Genomic DNA, 16,968 nt, shown 5'->3' on the forward strand with positions numbered 1-16,968 from the left:
ATAACCTCAAGTAAATTGACATATATGGATTTGGAGGTCATAAAAACGAAATTGAGATTGCCATATGTCTGCTTAAAAGTGCAATTGCTCTTGAAAATATGAAAATATACATCACGCTTCCGTGGTTCTACCGTTGTGATGGTGTATGGAAGATTTACAAAAACACAGTTAGGCCGAGAAGAATCCCATTAAAAGAAGTTCTTAAGCTTCTAAAGAAAGAGACGCGTTCAACCACCAGGCTTATGATCTCGTGTCCAAATAATTATTTGTAGGCTTGATATGAGTATGTAGGTGCTACAAAAGGTTTGTCTACGTTCTCTTTTCTTTTCGGTCTTGTTTTTCTTCTTCGGTACATCTAAAGCATTCCTCTTATTGAACAGGGTTCTGTGGTCAGTGTGTGACCCGTGGATGTCCTTACGTAGTTACGGAGTGGACTTTTCTTTGGCTGCATTTCGCTCAGAGGGCTGAAAGGAGATAGTGCATCAACTTTCCATTGATGTACAAAGGGGAAACCATACTGTGTCTGACCAACTTTCCATCCTTTTTATATAGAGGTAGGATGGTCCTCGTTCCTGACCATTGCCGCAAGCAGAGAAGTTTTGGTATAAAAGTAAAGCAGATGCTACAGATTCCACAGAAGTACTTTTAGCATATTAGAGACTTCGGAGGCTTCCAGATTTCATCATGCAATACTACCACTCCATGGACATTGTTAGATTGAGAGAAGATGGTAGTGACACAAAGGTGTTTCTACTCTTGACAGAAGAGGAAGGTGACACAAGTTTGGACGTATCTCTCAGAGATGCACTGATCAAACAAAGAAAGGTATCTCTTCAATTAAAGAGTTCGAACGAGAGAAGCCCCAATTCAAATTCAGACTGCATACTGTAGAGGATTGCAATCACACTCTTCCAACCCAGACCGCATACTGTAGATGATCATCTTTTTGCATGCAAAAAATGAGTAGCCGATTTCATTTTTAACCCAAATACAGTTTTGAAAATTCTATAATATTTCTGGCTAGCTGTAGCACAGTGTGGTTTCGTGGAATGAAAGGACTATAATCATTAATCCTTTCAATTTTCATGAATACATAAAACTATACAATGGCACAAAAGAGTATTTTACACTGGGGTCTAGACCCTGATTCTACAGGGTCTCACAAGAAGAGCCCAGAAAACTGAACATGAGTTGGATTAAAAAACCTGGTTAACACGAAGATAAAACTGAAAAACCTTTTAAAGGACTTGGAATACGGTGACATTCAAATCAGGAACTATCGGTTTTTACTTGGGCAGCTTCAACATACTGCTCTGCAAGCTTCTTCACCTTTTCACCTTCCTTGATGAGAAAGTTTGCATTACTGTCTCTAGAGTGGTATCTCATAATTTTGGATGTTGTTTTTTCCACCGCCCACCGATACTGTTCGACAGTAATCACACCACTCTTGCATAATGGTCTGATGTGCTCTTTAATGTAGGCCTCAACCTGTAACAAAAAGTTTGAATTTTATAACAATCAATCAAGACAAACCAGCAAGCAGCCACGACTTAAATAAGATTTATGTAGTATAACCGTGTGTACCTTTCTGGAAACAGAAACGCTATTGTCCGATGGCTTTGTTTTGTTGGTTTTCTTATCATTCCTCCGAATATTCTTTTTCACCAAAGAGTGGTTAGCTGAATTTTCCCCACCAGAAGAGCCACAGTCAGCTGGCAACCCACTCCTGACAAATTTATTATCCGCACAACTCTCGTGATCAAAATCAGGTGCTCTACCAGCTTTATCTGGAGTACAAGTAGCATCTTTTTTTGGGTCTGTGTCTTCAGTACAAACTTCTTTTCCACTTGAGACAACTGCTTCTCCTGAAGCTTTGTCAGGAAATCTTTCTACGAGTGGTTCTTTATCAGGTCCATACAATTCTTCACACTCCGCCCACGAAGGATCCCCACGTGTTTCATCTTGTAAAGGCTCTGCTGTGGGACATGAATTCTCTGTCCTAACATCCAAGACTGAAATTTCAATGCCCTTGTGAACCTCGAGGAAGGGAAAACCCTTCCGATCATTAACAACTTCCAACCTCTCAATATCTTTTGGATCCATATCATTATCGGATCTTCTGGTATTAAGGGTGGAGAATACTACCTTCATTTTTGAATCACCCTCTTCCGGTTGTGGTTTAGATACCTTAGGTACAATTCCACCAATATAATCCTCACTATCCAAATCATACTCGAAATCACCATATATATCCAGCTCTGCATGACTATCAATATCAAACACATTCTCAGGTCCTTTGTCTTCATCCACTAACTGATTGTCATCATTAACATCCGATCTATAGGGACTGTTAGGCGGGGAGTCGGACACTAGGCCCGCCATTCTTAATGCTGCTTCTGCTGATAGATCAGAGGAATTTACACCTGCTGAATCTGTAATTTCGGGATCAACTGCTGGTTGAGAAGGGTCAGATTCGGCAGCAGTATCATGCCTGTTACTACTTGTATGTCGAGCCAGCGCCTGAGCGCAGAGGTTTAGGTATACCAGCTTGCTGTTTGACCTAGTAACAACTTCCTTCTCAATGTTAACAGCATCAGCAACTGCTAACTCTGTATCAGCTGTTCTTCGCACAACAGGCAGATTAGCTTTCCGCAAGAAATGCTCAATCAAGCGGTGAAGTTGAGCCTATATAGCAAACAAAACACGGGATAGATGAGTTTACCCCAAAAAAAGATGAATCTCATAACAAAACAACCTTCTATGCATTGTGATGGAGAATGGATAAATTTTCTTGATGTACTTGTGATTATGTATTTTAATAGGGGGAAAAAAAAGCATAATTGGGTAACGAACTTTACCAAATTTCGGGTACAAACTTTATTTTTGAGCAATTTTGGGGAACCAACTTTCACTTTTTTGCAAAGTTATGTTCTGTTTGGGTTCCGTTCATTAATTTCAAATGTCATGAGCTTTTTTATTTATATTTATTTTTCTTTACTTATCTGGATATTCAAAAAAAACATGCCACATATGAAAATAATGGACGGAACACCAACAGAACCTAACATCCCAACAAACTGACAAGTTAGTTCCCCAAAATTGCTCAAAAAACTTGTACCCCAAATTTATATTTTGAGTAAAATTTGTTACCCAATTATGCAATTTTTTTAATATTTAGCGTCAACCACTATGTAGCATGTACTTTTAATTTGCTAGTGGTATTTGGGTTTATCATCCAGTAGGGTTGTCTGTTTATATTGTAGAAATTATTATCAACCCCATTGGAGGTCATTGAATGGAGCATTCGTACCTGCCTAACTGACATGGGAACTTTATTATGGCGAATCGGTGTCAGTATCGGTCTCATATCTGGGGGTAGTTGTGCCTGCTCATATCAAAGAAAAAAAAAGGAGAGAAAATCAGTTCTAATGATGAGAAATTTAACCGCCAAGAGAACAGATAAAAGTGTTCAGAAAAAAGAAATAATTTCACATACTAATAACGGAAAGCTTCCTTTGAGCATGGTGCTATCTCCTGGTTTCCCTTGCGTTGAATTCCCATCTACAGCAGAAGCCTTTCTAGCAAGAACCTCCAAGGCCCATTTCCTTTTATCGCTCTTCACATCAGATTTTCCAGCCATTTCTTTCAAAGGTTGGTCATTCACTTGAGACCCACTTGCCATAGACATGGAATCCTGATTTCTCATGGACCCATTTGAGCATACAGTCTTACAAGAAGCTTCATCCTTTGAATCTTGAAGAGAACTCTTACTAGCCTGATTATGATTTTGGATACAAATGTCACTAGTTGGTTTATAATCTTTTTCATTCACAACTTTTCCTTTATTCAATCCATTATTTCTGGTGACTGTAAGAGCTGAGAGAGGCTTGATATCATCACTCCTTGGAAAAACGGAGGTATCCGCCAGATACAATCTGGACAGGATGGGATTTGAAGCCTCATCACCACGCTTCATTTTCCATTTCTGAGGTCTCTGGGCCCCTTCTTAGAAGATCAAGTACCGATTTCAGAGTCTCAACCTTTTCAGGCTTAGTGGCTCTCCCTTTTGATGCTTCCAGAACTCAACTTCCCAATCTCTATCCCATGCGTCTCATGCTTTCCATTTGAATTTCCATAAATCTTCTTTGTAAGGTTCTCACGTATCTTCCCTTTCTGAAGTAATGACTTTTTAGACCTTACAAATGAAGGATTCAACCTTCTAACAGGTTCTCGTTCTGGTCTAGGCCCAGCTATTGCATTTCTGAATGCAAGGAGAAGTTTTGGGTCAAATAGTTTACTTTGGCCGTCATCTTTTAAGGCCCTATTACGAACTGCTTCTCTTATTTCTTTTCTTAGTTTCTCCAGTTTGGAAGACTCGTCTTCTGGAGCTCTCCGCAGAATTTTTTTCACTCTTAATCCAGCACCAGTATCTCTTTCCTTCATGAGTTTATCTGCAGGATTTGAGAGTGACAGGCGACCAGGTCTCTTATGCGTACCACGAACTATGCTCATAATATCTGATGCGCTATCTATTTGTTCTTCAACATCTTTCGACTTATCATCTCCAGAAACTGCTGAGATATGGGTAGATCCTTGTTCACCTTCTGATATGGATTTTTGGACTACACTTGTGGAATGTTTTTGTCGAGATTTTCCATCAACTTTGGCTTTCTTTGCAGGAACGTTGTCAACCAGTTGATATCTAATGGAAACGATGTCAACTTCATCTTTAGAACTTTCCAGGGGATGGGTACATTCCTGTCTGCTCCCTGATACGGGTTCTCTAACTTCATGTTCAACATGGGTTTGTTGAGATTTTCTACCAGCTTTGGCTTTCTTGGCAGGAGGTTCAGTCCCCAATTCATCTCTAGGAGACATGGTGTCCGCTTCAGCAAGTTCGGTGACCAGAACATGATCCCTGTTTCAAGAGAAGGAAAAAATCGAAAAGTTTACCTCAAGATGCAGTAAGAGATCGTAAATTATTAAAATGTAATTGGCTTTCTAATTCATGGGAATTGAGAGGCAAAGACAGCTTATTGCATTTTCTATGGCAAGGAACTGATAAAACTATAAGAGCAAAAGATTAGCTCTCTGCATGTGGCACAGAATCACATTAACCAACCATGTCGTGAACACGTCAATAAAACAGAAGAAACACATTTTGAGCTTAAAGTTATTCCATATTGTCAGGTCAATCATATGACTGGGTTTCAAAATCATCATTTTGCACTTGCCAACTCAGCCTCTGATGCTTACGTGGAAAAGCACAATATAAAAATGCAATTTTATTTTAATGTTCATTACCTTGAAATGGACAAAAAGCAAAACGCAACAAGAAATCCCTTGAAAACAGAGTACAAAGACAAGAAAACCTACAAACTTGTAAACCATTAGTCGCCAGAACTAACCAAATACTAGATAAGTCATTTCTTATCCCATAGATGTACATTTAAACCTACAACACAGAACAACCAAGGGACCTAGGATTCATCTCTCCTCTCTTAGACAGGGGAGTATTGTAACATCTTTCATACGTTTTAGTATATCTTCAATTAGCTAGACATATACCGTCAAGCATCAGAGATATATGAAAGTAATTTGTGTGCATCTTTACATGTATATAATTCTATTTAATCATGTGAGTAAAAGACTAAGCACTTCACCCAATAGTTTTAGTATGAAACTCCTTGAGTTGCAGAACATCCAACTCAAAACCAAATGGCAACGAGTGGAGCAGCCTCAGGATTTATATATTTTAACCGCACGCTTCAAACTCCCAATGTGGGGCTATTATCACAACACAGCTCCTCTCAACTATATAGCGAGTTAAATAAAATCTGATTTAAAGATACAAATCATGCTTTGAGAATAATTATTTAAGTTTCAAAAATCAAGTACACATGTACAAATATAACAAGGAATTGCTGAATAGCTGGTGACCTGGAACTCATTGACTTTCTCTTGACACAACTGGATACAACTCCATCTTCATTAGCATCCAGGCCCATGTTATCAACTGAAATGTGCAACAAATGTGTCAAGATGGCCAAGTAGAAGGTGTTAATGATGCTCGTATACTATCTGAACGTGAGGAGATAATTTTGCTTTGATCTAACAAGATGGAAAGCAAATAGAAGATGTAATGCCAAGTATTAGTACTAGACCTGACAAAGAACATTCATTGACGAGCTTTTGCGTCTGTGAAACTTCAGATGGGTCATATTCAGTTGTATCACTGTAGGAATTATCTGGTAGAAAAGAATTAACAAGTTAAGCAAAAAAGATTAAGCAGAATACGGGCTCAAACAAAATATTTACTGGACTAAAATTAAAACAGCAATAACTACCTGGTAAAGAAGATCGAAGAGACAAGCCAAGATAAAGATCAACATTGGATTCTATTTCAGATGGTTCCCTGTCATTCTTTGGTTTACTAGACAACAGTTCAGTGAAAAGTTTACACCCGTCCGAGACATTTGGTTCAGATACTGCTTCATCAACAAAATCTATTTTCGACTCACTAAGAGGCAATGTATCACATGGTACAGAAAAATGAGTATCATATGATAAGGACAGTGCTAGTGATGTTTCCTCTGCATCCACAGATGGTTGTATGTTACTCTCTTTTCCCAAGGTTTGATTGTTCTTGTTAATACCTCCAACTGAAAGAGAGTTCTCTCTGAGTTCTTTAATACAATGATCTCTGTCAATCATTGAAAGCGACAACAGCTGTTTAAGCCAGCATCCATAACAGATACTGATACTTTTCCAGAATGAGAATCCTCTAACAAATGTTCATGACTAGCACTTTCTTGACCATACTGGTTATTACGCATTAGCTTGGACGATCCATCTGATTGTAGTGGTACATCATGAATGCACCTAAAAGACTACAATGAGATCAGAGGCCTAGCAAAAGAACACCATGAAATATTTATTTCACCAAAATCACGAATGGAGCATATACACGAGTTAGATATGGTTCAGCTAAATCAAATGATTGTATCCAGGCACAGACTTTCTCTAATGTCAGAAAATTTCTGAAAGGTGAAAAAGAATGATCTAGGTCAAATGATGAGAAACCACCTGAATGCGCTGATCTTTAGTCTAGAAATCTATAAGAAAAAGGTATTGTGATTATTTGAACCTTTAGCTGATACGCCACAGTACAACTTTCAAAGGCCCTCACTTTTTTAATCCTAAATAAACTATAGCAAAAAATAAGAAAAAAAAAACAAAAAAACAACAACACTTAATAATGCAAATATACGAAATCAAATTTGCATTAAGACAAAAACTTTAAAAACAACAATATAAACACCGTTTATAAAGGACCACAGACCTAAAAAAAATACTACCTACAATCTTCTATATTACCTTGGACATAACCATGAGATCTCAGATGTGCTTTCAGGGTCAAAGTCCACACAAAAAGCATGGTACCTGTCTCCATACAGAAACCGATTACAATAAAAACCAATTATAATGGATATAGGCTCTGGCTTAGAAACATGGAAGCAAACACATTTAAAACAGAAGATAATTGGTAAAGTGGTAGACATTAAAATATTATCTAGGACATGAATAAGTTTTTCCTGAATGTGCAACTCTCAGCAAATGGAATGGAATTAACATTTCTGATACGTGATAACCTTAATTTTTTGGAAATTCAATCTCCATTCTGAACGAGCTCTAACTATAATAATTTAATAGTAGACCTGTTATTACAAGTTTCCTAAAGACAAAACTTTGGTGGGGATCACTAACTACTGTTAATAATATTTCAACCTGATTAGGACCTGATCAACAAGTAAGGTTTTGAAAATGCATCTATGTAATATGCCAATAAATACAGAAATCAGCCAACTTAAAGAAGTGCATACACTGATAGACGTTGGATGCAAATAAATCCTGAAATCATCAAATTCAAAAAGATAGTTTCAAGGTTCAAACGGAGACCTACAAAGTTGAAATCCCAACCTCCGCCTTGTGATAATAGGATCAAAATAGGTTTTCCAACTTTTCTTTTATTTTCTTTATTTGGGCCGGGTATCTAGTTCAACTCATAAAATGTAAAAGATACCAAAAGTTGCACAAGAAAGCAGAAGTTTTAATGCATGAACTACATAATTTTTCACTATTATGGGTGTGACAGACATACTACATAGACATGTACTGCAATGCTCATCTAAAGAAGTGTGCTAACCATATATCACATGAATCACAAGCAATTGATGTATCAAGAATTGAATCGTCCCCACTTGTTGCGCTCCATTACGTAACTTGCAGCCATTTCCATTCAAACAAATAACTGCCTACAAGTTAATATGTTAATCAGAACAATATTCAAAGAAACATGTGATATTTCAGAATCGTAGTAAACTTTGAATAGGTGTTAACACTATGAGATTACAAAGGGGAAGAATACATTTTCATCAATGTAATCGATGGAAATGAGAGAGTATTGTTTGTCCCTTGAATGCACCAGTCATCGTCTCTGCATGAAAAAGTAAACCAAATAAGAAACTCGCAATGAAACTGATAATAGCAAAATCTCTGGAGATTTATTTTTCTCTATTTGTGAATTGCATTGGTTGTAGGATTCCTCATCCTACATTATTCGTCTATTTTTTATCTTGATCTATATATGTATTTCAACTGGCTTTCCAGTTGAGAAAATAAGGGTTCACCATTATAGTAACACAACAACAAAAAAATTAGGAATGCAACTTCATAGCCAAAACACCAATATAGCTAGAAGGTGGTTTCTAAGCTGTGTTGCGCGGTTACTTCAAAATGGAAGCCGTACCCGTGCCTGACACTCCGTATTTAACTGAAAATGCCGTGTCTCCGGAGTGTCCCTGGCTCCCTGCCGTGTCTCAGCCATACACGTGCAACACAGTTTTTAAGCATAAAAGTGAAACATATATATGGGTCATATCACACTAAGCATGATATAAACATAGAAGATAGATGATCTTCCTGATAACACCAAACACTTAGGGGGTGTTTGGTTTTTGCTACTTATAAGTGTTTACTACTTATAAGTGCTTGCTACTTATAATTTTTCGTAAACAAACGCTTTAAAAACTATGGAAAAGGTGGACCACTCTTATTTTCTTTTCCTTTCCATAGTGTTTCCATCATAACAAACACACTCCAATTTTCTAAACTTTAACCAGGTTGGGCCCATTAATACCGGAAGAGTATCTTGGTCGTTGGATTAGAGAACGGAAGATTTCTCGTAATAAACTAGTCTTATCTACTAAGGTAACTTGGTTATGGTCATTTGGGTATGTTTGTAATTTTTAAAGATATGATTTTTTTATTGAATTTTTATTTGATTGGTATAGGTTGCTGGACCATCTGGACAGATGACTTGGATTAGAGGTGGACCAATGTGTTTGGATGCCAAAAATATTACCGGTGCTATCGATAATAGGTTGGTTTGCTTTATGTATATTGAATTAATTGAAGTCTCTATAAATTAATTGAGGGAATATGTTGGTTATGTTCTGATATTGAATGATAAAAGTGTGTTACATTGTGTATCACATGTTGGTGGGGGTGAGAAGTTGGGTGTGACTGAACTCTGGTGCTTTGTTTCATCCGTCATGTAGTGGTGTGGTGGCTAGGGGTCACTTTCAAATAGAGTGATACAAACATTATTGATTATCACAAAGAAGGTATGCAACTTTGCATCACTTGTGTTTCGAAAACTAAAGCGATGCAATGTAGCCTGTCGCCCAGAAAGATCTTAGAACAAGAAGCCTGGACTATAAAACTATATGATATCACAGGAATCCTACAACACATAAACGAGAGGAAACCCCATCTCATGTATGATGACATTAATCAACGAAATTTGGTTTCCACATTTGCTTAAATAATAATAACAATAATAATTAAAATAACAAAGAGAAATATTGCAAACAGCTAACACTAGGCAAGGATATTTTTCAGCGTTGCTTTCGATTCTTTTTGTGAACAAAGTCGTTGTTAATGATGGAACTGACACCTATTTGGAAGATAAAAACAGTACCTGGAAATTGAATCATCATCGACCTTGCCACTCCCAATTGTATCATACACCTTCAATTATCAAATGGAGCTTATAAGATGAAAAATCAATCGGCTTTGCTGTCACTTCAAAAGTACATAGCATCCATGCATACATTTTCGGCTGGAAGGATTTATACCAAGTAAAAATCTCCGTGTACCCCTCAAGCCCATTATTTAATCAGGTAAGGTTTGTTCTACAAACTTTAACTTAGACGAAGCAAATTTAAAGCCTCCAAAATTTGGCAATAATTGCTTAGAACAGAGACTTACACCTGCCAGAATCGTAAAAATTACAAGGAAGATTCTGAAAAGGATAAATTGGGTCACACCGTTTGAAAATAGAGAATTCACACTGAAAATATACAACAGTTAAAGGATTTTCATTCAACAAACCTAATAACCCAATTTCCTTTCTTTAAATGATCAAAATTTGACTTTCCAGAGATGACAATAACACATTATGGACTTGCTAACTATCCTCGTCAATTAATGCTAGTCGAATACTTGAAAGTTGAACACCAAAACACCAAATCTAGTCGCCCTGGGTAGCACAATCCACTAAACAAAATCGAAGTGGTGACACTACTCAGGGTAAAGCAAATATGGCTTATGTTTGGAGTTGATGCAGTCGATGCCTTGTAGTGTGTAGACAAACGTTAGCTACAAATTTAAAACCCTCCATTATCTATCACTTTTCATCTACCTCTTCTAACTCTTCACAATTACTTCAACTCATCTATTTCTACAAAGACAAATGATTGTTTCACATTTACACTACTACATTATTTTTTTTCTTTTATAAATGTGTTTACATCAACGCAAAGCAACATATAATTTCACAAGGACAAAATATCACTTACTGGAACACATGTGATCATTTGAAATTCTTTCTGGCAAAGTGGGCAGAGATTTGTAATGGTGGCCCAATTGTCAATACATGCAAAACAAAACCTGAAATTGACAAATTAAAATCAAACTCCAAACAAACATTAATAATAGTTAACAATACGGGCAACATATTAAGAATTTATTACCAGTGTTCACAGCATTCTAGAACCCCTCTATCAATGATCACATCCATACATATTCCACATCTTTCATTCTCATAACCACCAGTGTCCTAAAAATTTCTTATTATTAGATACATTGAATCTTTAAAGACAAATATTAACTCAATCAATAATTAAAAATAAATGACTTACAATATCAGTCCCAATCTCAAACATTGAGTCATCTACTAAACCATAGTCTGTCGCAAATTCCAGCTCCATCTTATTCCAATTTCACTCTTCAGCTTCTAAACAACCAATACCAATTCAATCAATTTAAGAAAACACGTACAAAAATTTGGGAAAATTTAGGGCGGAATGATTTACCTGAGACGTGCAAGAGAGTCTTCGTCTGGTTTTTGGTTTTTTTGATGGAGTGAAAAAAATTGAAATGAAATGAAGAGAGTAGTTTCGAGTATTGGACTGGGCTTTACACATTATTTGTGGGTTGTCTGATACTCATAATTGGGCTTGGTCTTGGGCTTTTCTTTTAAATGGAAGGCCCAAAGTTGGTTTGTGTAGGACTGGGTATTGGTGGAGGGGTTGAGTGTATGTTGGAGACATGTAATTGTTCTTGATTCAGGAAAATATAGTAAATACAAAAGACGCAAAACTAAAAAAAATCATGCGACTAAAACCAACAATTAGAGGCTCACCTCTTTTGTAACCTTTTTTTGTTGCAATTCATGCCAAATAAATATGACCCATAGAACTTTGTCTTCATCCTTAATACCGTTCAATTTAAAAACGTCTTCAAGACATTCAAGCTGCTCAGCCATAAAAATAAACAACGATACTGTGAGGGTCATACACATTGTAATTTTCATCACATATATCAGGGTTGCATTGATTATTATCTATCACGATCTTCATCGTATTCCAAGAGAAGTTAATGGAGATGTTGTTGGTACCACAAGACATCCCTCTCAATTAAAGGTCATCTTCTACAAATTATTTGCTCCATATCAAATTGAATTTCCGTCTAAAATTAAATTGAAACTTAGGTCCACTTTTTTGGTTGGAAATTAGACTTTGGGATCTTTCCAATAACATATAGCACACTATCAAACTCTAAGTAATATGTTATGTAGGAACAGTGCTGCCCCTGATGCAAAACAACCCAAGCGCCCGATTTAGGCTACCAATTCCAACTCGAAATCAAAATTATGTGCCACATTTTTCTAGCCACAAAACAGTGAAGTTTCTCATTTTTTCTGATAAAAGTCGAAAGCACCTACTATAATTTCATACAACGCTTATTGTGTGCTTGCTTTGATACCTTTTTGGGCCTTTGTTATTTTAGGTGTGTATTAAAAAAAAGGTTGACTTGTTAACTTTTTTTAAAGCAATTTATTGTTAATTTGTGTTAGTTTTTATTTTTTTTTAAGATAAATAAGAGGAATGCACTCAATGTAGGGCACAAATAACTGACTCTTAATTTGTAAGTTAGTTTCAAAGCTTAAAAATTAGGCAACATTCTACTGTACCGATTTGGGCCACCAAAATGTCAGAGCCAGCACTGTGTAGGAATTTTCCAAGATAAGAAAAATCTAGACTTACTTTTTTCTTTTATTTATTTATTTATTTTTATTTTGTGGTGGTAGTGGAAACAAAATTGGTAGTGATGATGTGGTTTGCAGAAGCTGTGATGGTGGTGCATGTATATGAAATTGGTGATAGTGGGGATGTGGTGGATCGCTTTTTAGGTCAAAATCCAAAAAGATCTAGCTCGGTACCAATTGTGAACAATAGGCAAGATTGTTTATTCCAATTATCAACTCGAGTTAAAGTTGTTTGAAAGAAGGAGAATGATGTCCCATGAGAAGTAGAGTTTTAGTAATAACTAACAAGTAAATTATTGTTAGTATTTTTAGGATTAATTAGTTATAGGATTTAGTAGTTTTATTTAGTGTTAGTTTGAAAATGTGTAGTATAGTAAGTGGTTATTTTTCATGTTGGGCATTAATTGATATATAACATCTATTCTAGGTGGTGTGTTAACATAATTAACTTTAGGAATCAGTGTATAGAAAATTGGATGAGAAAATCTTCAAATATGTTTATGAACATTATTAATTATGTAGTATCTAAGTGTTTTTATTCTTTATTTATATGCTTTTAGAGCTGAATTTCTACATGGAGGATTTCTCTATCTAATGTAGTGTTCAAGAGTTTGTCAATAGATCTAAGTAAATGGAATGGTATAAACAGACATACCCGGATTTAGTTAAGGTAATAATTAAACCAACTTCTACAATGTTTATATTTTTATTTATGAAAATAACAAAATTTCAAATGAAACACGAAGTAAATATTTTCGTTGTTTTTTATTTTTGCAGGCTTTTTTAAAGCAAATTTTGGAGGGTGTCAATGTTACCACAATGTGGACATCCTTCCCCGACCTAAAGCTAGGGAACACTTGTTTCCGCACTGTGATTGTTACAACACGACTATACATGAAAACACATGCTATTCATTTGTTATATGCGTAAAGTTTCAGTTCTAATTCATTATATTATATACATGATTTGTTGATTGTTTTGTTACCATGGCATGTAATAGATTTGTATTATTGTGGCTTTGTTCATGTTTATCTATGAAAATGAAACATGATTTTCTAGTTTCTCTGAAGTTTTTGTTTTGGATTTGTTGCCTTTTTAAAGCACACAAAAGTATGTTTCACAACTAATAAAACTTTATCTATCACAATTCACATACTGAGAGTAGGAATAGGGAGCAATTATAGACTAAGTCATAGAAATATACCTTCTTATTCTTCCTGCATTACATTCTAAGTGATCGAATATGATATTTGCTGCAGGTCTCACATTAGAATTTAGTATGGCTGAAAATCTTTTAATGGGAAGGGTATGAAGTTTTTTTTGTTAGTATTTTATTCATTTTATTATTATTATTTTATTTTGTGTGTCCGTCCGTGAGTTTTTTTCTTAATGTGTTTGACATTAATGTGTTCACATTACATAGTTTAAGGTAGATGATATGATACTATTGAAGGGGAAGGGATATCAGGAGTTGTTTACCGAGCACTTGATGTTGAAAAAAACCATCACGTGGCCATTAAAAGAATTCCAATGGATAACAATGTTCTCGATCACTACGAACATGGCTAGGAGGGAGGCTTCATTTATGGAAGGTCTACAGCATATCAACCATCCAAATATTGTGAGGTATCTCTTTGAGTACGCCGTGTGATATGGCGAATTTATGTTTGTGTACATATGCTTGTGTATATTCATAACATAGTTTGGGAATTTGCGATACAAGTTGGGATATTTGTTTTAGACATTGATTGATATCTATCATAGTTGGTGTATTGACATAAATTTAATGAATTCATAATTGGATAGAAAATTGGATGAAACTTATATGTGTTTGTCGAGATTAGTTATGTTAGAATATAATCTAAGTGGGTGTTTTGATCTCATTTTTTTCAAAAATCAGTTTTTTCTCAAAAATATTTTTTTTCTGAAAAATATTTATTCTAAAACAATTTTTTAAATAAACATGTTTAGTTGAGATTTTTTTTTAAAGTTATTTGATCAAACTAGTAAATTTCGTGATATTTCTCAAAATATCTTAACATATATCGACATTTTTCACTAAGAAGCAATCCATATGCATGTGGAGCTAGATGAGAGAGTGAGAAGAAAAAACTGTTTTTTAACTTGAAAAACAAGTTATTGCTATTTATCATAAAACATGTTCTTTGGATCAATAAATATTTTTTGGGTGAAAAACTACTTTCTACAAAAATATATAGAGACCAAACATGTTTATTTTTTCAAAAAATATTTTTTCACTAAATAAATGTTTATTGACAATAAATAAATAGGAAAAACCCCTCTAGGCATGGAGGTATTCATAAGCTTGTCTCTCTAATGTAAATACAACTACCAAATAATTTCTACGTCTTAGTGGTTATATCATAAAACTTCTCAACCTTTTTTTAAAAAAAAAATAGGTGGTTACAACTGGGTATGTATAGGGCCCTAGAACTGTTACTCGGCTCACAACATTACTCCACAGCAATTGATATATGGTGAGTAGGGTCTATTTTCTTTGAGATGGCTAAAGGAGAATCGTTGTACCTTGTAGGTTCTCTGATTGGTGAATTTGATAACATTTTCAAGGGGTTGTTCATTTTTCCCTTTCTTCTGTGTATAGTACATTAGTACCTGAAAAACTTAAATTTGTAATAGACAATCCACTACAAGATTCTTATGGCATGACACTAAATTGCCAAGAACCTAGAATATATGCTTATTTCCTTAATGCAACAATCCACTTAATTTCATTTCATTGTGTGACTAAAACCCTCACTAATGTGCAGTTTCACATTGTCATTTTCAATGTCTTATGGTTGATTGAATACTGAATATATCAGTTTAAGTGTTCAACAATCCAACTCCTTTGTTTGCTGATGTGTGGTTTGGTAAGGCAATCCATGCTTAGTTGGATATAGCCAGTAAGATACAAGTCAAAACCGAGCTTACCTAGCCTTAGTAACTTTTTTCTGTGATATATGTTTCTCTAATTCCATAGGTGTAGAAGTGCTGAAACTTATTTTTAGCCCTGTATAGAAGGATAAAGCAGTATAGTGTTATAGTTCAACCATTTTGTGAAGTAATGGGCACGACCTTACTTTAACAAGATTTGTTATATAGGATCGTAAACATGTGAATCATGGAGTAAAAAAGAGATGGGAACCTAAGCTCGGTTTATGAATCAAGATCGAGCAATCAGAGCGTGACTAATGGCTGGTGATCCTGATAGGGGGGCGTTCTAAGCCGCCTCTGGATTGCTTGGGTGGTCGTGCGGTTATCTGAAAGGCTTTAACCGTTTTTTGCCTTGCTCAATAAGTAACTACTATGGCTTGAATTGGTTTTGCTATATCCATTTTTCCACTCCCCTTTTTGTTTTTGGTATCATATTTTTTTCTTGTGTTGATTTCTTCCTCTTTCTCTTTTTGGTAAAACACCTTTTTCTTGAGAAGAATCTGAAGTCCCAATAAAAATATGGATGAGGCAAAGATGTGCTTCCCACCAAACTTAAAAGCTCTAGGACTTATACATCAGTATCTGTATATAAATTATTATTGTCAACATTTACAACTAAAATAAAAAGACACACTAAACCAATCTGAAACCATGATTCAGTATTTAATACACTATTAATTGGTTACCTTTTCATCTGTTCTTTTATGTCCAGCTGGATGGGTGCTCCTAATGATACTACTTGGCAGGGAGTTTCATTTCTACCTGACTTTAGGCCCGACTTTCCTGCATTTGCTACCAAGGTGTGTATTCTATAAATTTCATAAACTGCGTTGGACAATTGCTGTGTAAGCAGGTATGTATTAAGAGACTAGCATATGCTTTTGGTGTGTAGGTTTTGAAAGATAACCTCCCAAATCTTTAAGAAGATGGTGTGGATTTGCTTACAGTGAGTTTCTTGGTCTCGAAACACATAATTTATAACTATGAGCGACTAAATAATGTGGTACATATTTTGATTATTTTGTTTAGAAAATGCTATCCTTGGCCTAGCAAAAGAATTATTGCAAAGGAGGCACTGGAGCATAAATACTTCAAGAATCTGTAGAGCAAAACTTTGCAACAAAAAGCTTAATGTTTTGGAGTATAGTGTAGAATTTTGTGGTTATTGGAAACTGTAAATCGTAAGCTGTTAATCCTTAAAGAACATGTTTACCGTAGCACTTTTGATGTGCTTAAGGTGTCATGTTGAGCTGACATAGGACTTCATAGTGTCTTTAGTTCCAGCCATGTCTGAAAACATTGGATTGGTAACACTGCTATCTGTAAGTGATTGGACAAAG

The 16,968-nt window shown here is 35.5% G+C and overlaps 1 protein-coding gene, 1 long non-coding RNA gene and 1 pseudogene across 2 annotated transcripts; 2 read left to right on the forward strand and 1 right to left on the reverse strand.

Moving 5' to 3' along the window:
* Window positions 1-1,040: 1,040 nt before the first annotated feature.
* LOC147472621 (uncharacterized protein At4g10930-like) lies at window positions 1,041-11,508 on the reverse strand. Its single transcript, XM_086588479.1, is given in 21 exon segments — window positions 1,041-1,488; window positions 1,585-2,685; window positions 3,311-3,385; window positions 3,497-3,979; window positions 3,981-4,066; window positions 4,069-4,110; window positions 4,113-4,918; window positions 5,941-6,016; window positions 6,165-6,248; window positions 6,348-6,735; window positions 6,738-6,882; window positions 7,378-7,443; window positions 8,207-8,270; window positions 8,273-8,315; window positions 8,429-8,445; window positions 8,448-8,497; window positions 10,043-10,092; window positions 10,923-11,013; window positions 11,097-11,182; window positions 11,265-11,359; window positions 11,439-11,508. Coding segments are annotated over 20 exon segments (4,041 nt in total). The 5' UTR covers window positions 11,334-11,359; window positions 11,439-11,508; the 3' UTR covers window positions 1,041-1,269.
* Window positions 11,509-15,764: 4,256 nt separating this feature from the next.
* Window positions 15,765-15,964, forward strand: LOC147472622 (small nucleolar RNA U3; annotated as a pseudogene).
* A 336-nt stretch (window positions 15,965-16,300) lies between these two features.
* Window positions 16,301-16,693, forward strand: LOC147472623 (uncharacterized). The gene is made up of 3 exons (XR_015210760.1): window positions 16,301-16,428; window positions 16,521-16,574; window positions 16,658-16,693. It is a non-coding gene; the product is annotated as an uncharacterized LOC147472623 (long non-coding RNA).
* Window positions 16,694-16,968: the final 275 nt, after the last annotated feature.

This window comes from Coptis chinensis, unplaced genomic scaffold, assembly GCF_015680905.1.
Source record: "Coptis chinensis isolate HL-2020 unplaced genomic scaffold, ASM1568090v1 utg9485_pilon_pilon, whole genome shotgun sequence".
In the NCBI taxonomy this organism is placed as follows: Eukaryota; Viridiplantae; Streptophyta; class Magnoliopsida; order Ranunculales; family Ranunculaceae; genus Coptis; species Coptis chinensis.